The sequence below is a fragment of the Rhamphochromis longiceps genome, linkage group LG23, assembly GCF_057381845.1.
Source record: "Rhamphochromis longiceps isolate RC_006_pf linkage group LG23, R_longiceps_female_GT1.1, whole genome shotgun sequence".
Taxonomy (NCBI): domain Eukaryota; kingdom Metazoa; phylum Chordata; class Actinopteri; order Cichliformes; family Cichlidae; genus Rhamphochromis; species Rhamphochromis longiceps.
The window spans coordinates 17,350,155-17,358,940 of NC_140578.1; the positions used below are offsets into that span (position 1 = coordinate 17,350,155).

The 8,786-nt window shown below is 43.4% G+C and overlaps 1 protein-coding gene across 1 annotated transcript; it reads right to left on the reverse strand.

Moving 5' to 3' along the window:
• Positions 1-930: 930 nt before the first annotated feature.
• Positions 931-5,650, reverse strand: LOC146641549 (uncharacterized). The gene is made up of 3 exons (XM_085399565.1): positions 2,143-5,650; positions 1,716-1,998; positions 931-1,588 (listed from the first exon to the last, which is right to left on the reverse strand). The coding sequence occupies exons 1-3, from the start codon at positions 2,574-2,576 to the stop codon at positions 1,526-1,528; spliced, it is 780 nt and encodes a 259-aa protein (XP_085255691.1). The 5' UTR covers positions 2,577-5,650; the 3' UTR covers positions 931-1,525.
• Positions 5,651-8,786: the final 3,136 nt, after the last annotated feature.

An 8,786-nucleotide genomic window follows, 5' to 3' on the forward strand; every position in this document is an offset into this window, starting at 1 on the left:
GCCTTTGAGGAATGTTGACATTGTTCTTGGGTTTGTCTCTCTGCTTAGAGTACGGAGTTGTTGAACTGTCCGTTATGGGTTGGACTGACATGGCTTGCTGTACAGGAGGAGTAGGTGAAGGTGATGGCTGAACAGGTGGTGGAGCAACTGACACAGGATGCAGGGCTGGTGACTGCTGAACAGGAGGCTGAACTGAGGATAAAGCTAATGATTCTTCTGCTAACCGGGCTACTGACTGGGCCATGGATTGTAACAGGGTTTGTAATAAGTCTGGCTGTGACTGTAATTGAGCTATGGATTGTGAGGCTGAATGTGGCGGAGGTGGCGACTGAGCTTCCGGCCGGGCGGCTAACTGAGCTTCCGGCCGGGCGGCTAACTGAGCTTCCGGCCGGGCGGCTAACTGAGCTTCCGGCGATAAACAGTTTTTGTCCTGTGCCGTACAGAACATCACCCCTGAGTAAACGGTCCCACAGTTCAGACCAATAATACTGTCCTGTCCACTCACCACAGCTGGCTGCTCGGAAATCCCCAGGTCCGACTGTGGCGAGGAGCGTCGGCAGCGTGAGCGCCGTTTCCCCCTCGAAGGCTGGGTTGACGGGCCGGGCAGAACATCCTCTGTCGGACTGGGCAGTGAAGCATGAGCTGCAGGGTGGGTGGTAGCAGCCGGGGGGTGAAGACGGAGTCCATTCAGAATGAAATTCTGTGCAAGCGGGTGAAGTGAGCTGAGCAGCCAGGGGAGACCAGAAACCAAGCGCTGTAGCCGATTAGCCACGGCTTGGCGAAATTCTCTCCCCTCGTGCTCCAGCCACGCGTTGATTAATTTGTCCACGGAGTAAACAATGTCCTCCCGGAGCTCCTTGGGCGGGTTGAATGCTGCTGGGTCCATAGTGGCCGGTTCGTACTGTCACGGCTGCCAAGGCGAGCCGTGTGGATTTAGAAGGAGGACCCAAGATGCAGGCAGTGGATGAGATACCGGTGGTTTTATTTACAGAGGTGTAGTGGCAAACAAACAGTGGGGCATAACAAACAACTAAAGACACCTAAACTGGGAGAACTAAAATAACAGACCTGGGGGCATATGACAACGGATGATGAATAGCAGAGAGACGCAGACGAGGAACAGGACACCGTGGAACACAGGGTAACAGACTGACACAGAGTTACACAGACTGACACGGAGGAACACAGACGAACCGGCAACAGGCAGGAGAACACACAGGGCTTAAATACACACACCAGTAATCAGGGGATGAGAGACAGGAGGGCAACACAGCTGGGAGGAATCTGGGCTGACGGGACAGGGGAAACGTAAACTGATCACACTCACATACGACACGGACCTTCACAATAAAACAGGAAACTCAGATACATGGAACCAGACAAGACATTGAACTAAACAGACAGATTCACAAACAGATGGGGAGACACCATAGACAGACAGATACAGACGCAGACTCAGAGGCAGATCGAAAATAACACAGAACTTAAACAATCATCTAGAAAATGATAAACTAAAAGCGCTGGGTCACCGACCCAGGACCATGACAATTTCATGGGGAACAGGCCGTCCTTCAATCTCAAAGATTCTCTGCAAAACACATAACACAGTAGAGTCAATCGGTACCCTGAACCACAGTTCAAGAGTGCTGAAATGGCAGCATAAACTGCCATGCTGTGATGGTACACAATACTTTATACAGTATCAAAACTCATACCTGAACATATTCCACACGTTGGTTTTTCACTCTGTCAGAGTTTCGTTCAAAAGGGACTCGGTATGCCTGTTTCATCCGGAATTGATTCTTTCGGAGGATGCGGTCAATTGTGGAGAGGCTGATGGCATTTATGCCTCGAAAAAGATGATCATCCTCAATCACTCTCCTTTGAATCTCTTGCAGGCGGATTACATTATTTGCAATTACCATGTTTACAAGTTCCCTCTCTTGCTCCTCCGACAAAAGCCTTAACCTGCCTCCACCAGGTGGTCGTCTCTGTGTCCTACAAAAATAGAAGCACTCATTACTGTAACTGTCACACATTCATTTTACAGGCAAATAATGGAAACATACTGAAACGCAAGACACATAAGTTCAGTAACTTAAACGTTACTGTACAAAGCAGTCTTACTGCAAGTACACCTACCTGTTTTCCTCCCTGAAGGTTCTGATGATGGAGGCAACAGTGAAGCGACTCAAATTTGGTTGTACTCGTTGCCCAGCCTCCCTCATAGTCATCCCATGGACAAGGACATGGTCAACTAAAGTGGCTCGAATTTCATCCGAGACTGACTGTCTTCTTGCCCTTGCTCTTCCCCTTCCTTGTCGCCGTTGTTCTCCACCTCCACCTCCTTCACCACGTCCTCCTCCTCCTCCACCTCTCCCTCCTCCTCCACCACCTTCCTGTTGTCCTAGACCACCTCCTCCTCCTCTTTCACCACGTCCTCCTCTTTCACCACGTCCTCCTCTTTCACCATGTCCTCTTCCTCCACCACGTCCTCCTCCTTCACCACGTCCTCCTCCTTCACCACGTCCTCTTTCTCCACCACGTCCTCTTCCTTTGCATCTCTTTGGATCCATTGTTTCAAACCTGAATGAGCTGACTTTGGCCCTTTTATCTATCCATCGCAGGTTCTGATTGGTGTGTGCTAAATTTTGACTCCTAGTGTTTCCACCTGGTTAATTTTGTGCTAATTGAGCTCAAGCTATGCTGACTTAAGTTAACATTATTGCATGCTAGTGCTTTCTAAATGACTACATGGTGTAAGCACTGTAAAATGTAGGGATTTGTGTGTAGAGTTTTGCAGTAACAGTTCACCAAATTTGAGTCATGTGTCAAAGCAGGGAATAGTGTTTATAGTTCAGGGAAATGGGTGAGCTTTTTGAACAATAGCGTTACGGTTTTGAAATTTTAGTTTAGAGGCCTGGTTATAGTGTTTAAGCAATCGAGAAAAACTGTAATATAATAACTATAATATTGGCCATATTATATTTACATTACCAAAGTGATATGACTTTAGTCTCATGAACAACATGAGCTAATTCTTATTTACTAACTAATCTTGAAATAACTGTTCAGTACAGAAATGAAGCCCAAAAATCATGTTTTACTGTCCTGTGGTCTCAGCCTGAGATACTTATCAAATCACACAAAGCTCATGTAGAAACAAACATTCAAATGAACAAAATATGTTCTCCCTCATTTCTGTCAAATCAAGTTGTATGACGTGCGACGGAGACTAGACCGTCCCATACAGACAAACTTGCCGTTTATTTTGCAAATCGAGCTCAACACTGCCCCTAGCGTCCTGGAGCACTTCCGTTGTGTTTTGGAATTTGCATGTGTTTTGGAGTTTGTACGTGTTTTGGAGTTTGCATGTGTTTTTTAGTTTGCAAGTGTTTTGGATTTTGCAAGTGTTTTGGAGTTTGTTCGTGTTTTGGAGTTTGCATGTGTTTTTTAGTTTGCAAGTGTTTTGGATTTTGCAAGTGTTTTGGAGTTTGTATGTGTTTTGGAGTTTGCATGTGTTTTTTAGTTTGCAAGTGTTTTGGATTTTGCAAGTGTTTTGGAGTTTGTTCGTGTTTTGGAGTTTGCAAGTGTTTTGGAGTTTGCATGTGTTTTGGAATTTGCATGTGTTTTGGAGTTTGTATGTGTTTTGGAGTTTGAAAGTGTTTTGGAGTTTGAAAGTGTTTTGGAGTTTGTACGTGCTTTGTCTCTAGGGGCCACCGTAAGGAGCAGACGGCAGAGTTTCACTCCACCGAGGGAGCTCGTGACGTACTACCCGGCTTTCTTTAGACCGCGAAGGCCAGGTCCTCAGGTGGAAGCAGCCTCTGAATTTGGACACCCCCGCTGTTTCCGGGCCGGCCAATAATAACGGTGACATTTAACGTATTTTATCCTTTAAATAAACACTGTAAAATGTATTTATCACCCCCCAACAGCCCTTTTGAATGTCTCCCTAATTCTGAGGTCTCAAGGTTGGCAAGTATGGCCACAACACCTCACTTTTTTGCCACATGTATCGCAAACCACGTCTCAGCTGTTCGTGGAGGTCAAATACGTCCGCACAGTTACGCTCAGCCATTGTCGTGAGCGCGCACGCCAAGGGGCTACGAGACATTTATACAGCCGTATTTCGCACATGACAATGAAAGGCGGAAGAGGAAGTAGTTCCTTTGAATGTAGACAATCCGAATGTTATAGTTTCTTTCCACTGTGTTCCTGTAAGTGATAAACTACAAATTTACCCTAAATTACTAAAATTGATATTTTAATGTGAGAATCGATTCTAGAACATAAATCATTGGTATCAGATGAATTGATATTTCAGGATCGATCCGCACATCACTAGTGTTGACCATGGTGGCCATTTAGAAGTCGGGGATCTTGGATACAACTTTTGTTTTTTTCAATAGGAAGAGGGCCATGTGAGACATCAAACTTATTGGTAATGTCACAAGAAAAACAATGGTGTGCTTGGTTTCAACGTAACTATATTCTTTCATGAGTTATTTACAAGTTTCTGACCACATAACACGTGTTCAGTGTGCTGCCCATTGTGTTGGATTGTCAATGCAACCCTCTTCTCCCACTCTTCACACACTGATAGCGGCACCGCAGGAGAAATGCCAGCACAGGCATCCAGTATCCGTAGTTTCAGGTGCTGCACATCTCGTATCTTCACACCATAGACAATTGCCTTCAGATGTCCCCAAAGATAAAAGTCTAAGGGGGTCAGATAGGGAGACCTTGGGGGCCATTCAACTGGCCCACGACAACCAATCCACTTTCCAGGAAACTGTTCATCTAGGAATGCTCGGACCTGGCACCCATAATGTGGTGGTGACCATCTTGCTGGAAAAACTCAGGGAACGTGCCAGCTTCAGTGCATAAAGAGGGAAACACATCTCCATGTAGCAATTTCAAATATCCAGTGGCCTTGATGTTTCCATTGATGAAGAATGGACCCACTATCGTTGTACCCCATATACCACACCAAACCATCACTTTTGTTGTTCCAACGGTCTTGGAGGGATCCATCCAATGTGGGTTAGTGTCAGACTAATAGCGGTGGTTTTGTTTGTTAACTTCACCATTCACATAAAAGTTTGCCTCATCACTGAACAAAATCTTTTGCGTGAACTGAGTGTCCTGTTCCAATTTTTGTTTTGCCCATTCTGCAAATTCTGTGCGCCGATCTGGGTCATCCTCGATGAGATGCTGCAGTAGCTGGAGTTTGTAAGGGTGCCATTTGTAAGTAGCTAATTACCGCCAAAGGGATGTTCGACTAATGCCACTCTCCAGTGACATGCGACGAGTGCTACGCTGTGGGCGCTTGCTGAATGAAGCTAGGACAGCCACTGATGTTTCTTCATTAGTGACAGTTTTCTTGCATCCACATTTTGGCAAATCCAACACTGAACCAGTTTCACGAAACTTAGCAAGCAGTTTGCTAACTGCAGCATGGGAGATGGGTGGTCTCATAGGGTGTCTTGCATTGAAATCTGCTGCAATGACCCGGTTACTGCGTTCACCAGATATCAACACAATTTCGATCCGCTCCTCACGTGTTAACCTCTTTGACATGTCAATGGCTGTGAACAAAGAGAAACTTGTAAATAACTCATGAAAGAATAAAGTTACGTTGAAACCAAGCACACCATTGTTTTTCTTGTGACATTACCAATAAGTTTGATGTGTCACATGGCCCTCTTCCTATTGAAAAAACAAAAGTTGTATCCAAGATGGCCAATTTCTAAATGGCCACCATGGTCACCACCCATCTTGAGGAGTTTGGCCCCTCACATATACTAATGTGCCACAAACAGGACTTTAATATCACCAACCATTCCCATGTTATTACGGTGTATCCATATAAATGGCCCACCCTGTATATCTAACACTTTTAATATCCCTGTAAAATCCAATGTCAAATATTTGGGTATGTATATAATTAAAATAGGACTGAGTTAGAAAACCTTAATATTTGGGAGAAAATGCACAATTGTAGAACTCATTTAAATAAGTGGGCACACAGAGACTTATCCATTCTGGGCAGAATATATATGTTAGGTGTACCTAAATCAGCAATCAAATCTATTAACCAGCTAAACTTTGATTTTATATGGAAGTGAAAAACCCACTATATTAGGTAATTTAGTCGAACAGTTTAAAGATGGAGTATCGCAAGCTATTGAATTTGACAGTTTAAATGGCACCCAAAAAATAAATTGGCTCGGGTCATTTTTAAGAAATCAAAATAGCCAATGGTTTCATATTCCAAACAAAATATTTTCAGATCTAAGCGGTATTAATCTTTTACTTAGATGCGATTTTGACATTAAAAAAAACTCCCCGTAAAGCTTTCTTCCTTTCACCAGCAAGTGTTATACTTGGGCGATCGTGGCTCAAGAGTTGGGAGTTCGCCTTGTAAACGGAAGGTTGCCGGTTTGAGCCCCGGCTTTGACAGTCTCGGTCGTTGTGTCCTTGAGCAAGACACTTCACACATTGCCTACTGGTGGTGGTCAAAGGGCACAGTGGCGCCAGTGTCCGGCAGCCTTGCCTCTGTCAGTGCGCCCCAAGGTGGCTGTGGCTACAATGTAGCTTGCCATCACCAGTGTGTGTGTGAATGGGTGGATGACTGGTTGTGTAAAGCGCTTTGGGGTCCTTAGGGGACTAGTAAAGCGCTATACAAATACAGGCCATTTACCATTTAATATACAAACATAATTATAGCCCACACAATACTCCCCTGTGGAACTATCGTTAGGTAAAAGTTAGGAACAAATCAATCTTTGTGCAAAAATGGTACGAAAAAGGCATCTGGTCAGTAATGCATTTGTTAAATGATAGAGGTAATATTTAATTTGAAGATTTTTGTGCCAATCATAACTTGCAAATAAACAACAAAGGGTTTGAAAAAATTATTAAGGCTATCGCTCCAAACATTCTTTGTACGGCACATAATCTCTTTCAAAACCCTGACTATACAGCCCCTGACCTCCCTGGACTTTTAGTAAATGGGCACAACATTGCAGCTAACCGTCTCAAACAACTGTAAAATTTGAATTATTAGAATTATTCACTAATGCTCTTTACAGATATGGATCCAATCTAAATTTAATTTCACAACTGTTCACCTGTGATCAAAAGAAAGAAATCAGAACAAATTACCTAGAACTTCCTATTCCTCCAAAAGCTAAGGTCTATTACAAAATCCTCTCAGGTGTTTACCCTTCCAAAGAATTTCTCAGACATCATTTTGCTATTGATAATAACACAACTGAGGAATAAAGAATCGACAGAACATTTATTTTACGAATGTGTATATACTGTAAAGTCCTGTGGGACGATGTGCACTACTGGCTTTTCCCAAAGATTCTAAACATACTTGAATTTTCTAAAAATTATATTATTTTTGGATGTCAAAGAAAAGAAAAGACACTTGAAAATGTCTTAAATGTAATAATTATTATGTATAAATTCTTCATTCATGAATGTTGATTTCTGAAAACAAAGCCATCCTTTTTCACTTTTCACAAAGAACTCTGCACCTTGTTCTCATCTGTAAAGTTTATGGCCAAAAACCAGCTGTAGATCTGCATCACATGGTTAATGAACTGAAGCTTTTAGAAAACCTTTTGTGTTATTAATAATTTTTTAACAAGCCTTTGTTGCCTGGATGTGACGTAATCGGACTTCAAATGCGGCTTCCGAAGGATGCAGCCTAGGTTTTGGGACAGACCTTATATTCTCGCTCACCTTTGCAATTTTGCACTCTTGTGTTACTCGCAGCAACAACTACACCTTATTGTCAGTCCATTTAATAATCTCGGCGCTTTTCCTCCACATTTTGCTGCAGCATTTCAAAGAGCTGGAAAGAGGTCTTTTTTTGATATACAGAAAGCATATGATATGATTTGGAGGGAAGGTCTATTAATTAAAATTAGGGAAATGGGTGTAAATGATTGAATGTTCAGATGGATTAAGAATTTTTTGGAAGGAAGACAAATAATGGTAAGGATTGGGAGGAGTTATTTGGAGAGTTTGCCGGTAGAAAATGGAACACCACAAGGGAGCATATTTAGCCCATTATTGTTTTCATTGTTGATAAATGATGATGTGTTTAAGAACATAGTGAGTGGAATGGAGTTTTCGTATTTTGCAGAAGATGGGGGAACATGGGCAAGAGGAAAAGGGTTAGACTTTTTGGTAAAGAAAGTACTGGGGGCAATCACAGGAAAAGAACAGTGGTCATACAAATGGAGGTTTAAATTCCCAGTTGATGAGACTAAAATAATGTTTTAAAAAAATATACATTAAAAATGGATACTGTCATTGCCTATCCCTAGCCTGGTTGAGGAGTTTAAATGTGCAAAAGTGAGGCTTGAGATGTCACTCACGGACTCCCGGGACCCCATAGTGAGAGGCACTGCTCCCACCCTAGCAACGGGGAAGAAGTGGACCCCAGCCACATCTGTGCTACAGGCAAAATCCACTGTTCGGCATTGTAACGTGGTGGTCTTTTTAGACCTTGCCAACGCCTTTGGGTCAGTTCCGCACAAGATCTTGTGGATGGCCTTCAACTATTTCAGCGTACCAAACCACATCACAGGACTGGTCACGACTTACTTTCAGGATTTACAGTTTTGTGTGACAGCTGAAAACACCACCACAGCCTGGCAGCACCTGGAAATTGGAGTTATGGCAGGCTGCACAATTTCCCCTCAGGCATTTATCATGGCAATGGAGTCGGTCATGCGGGCATCCCGGTGGGTAGTGGAAGATGAGAG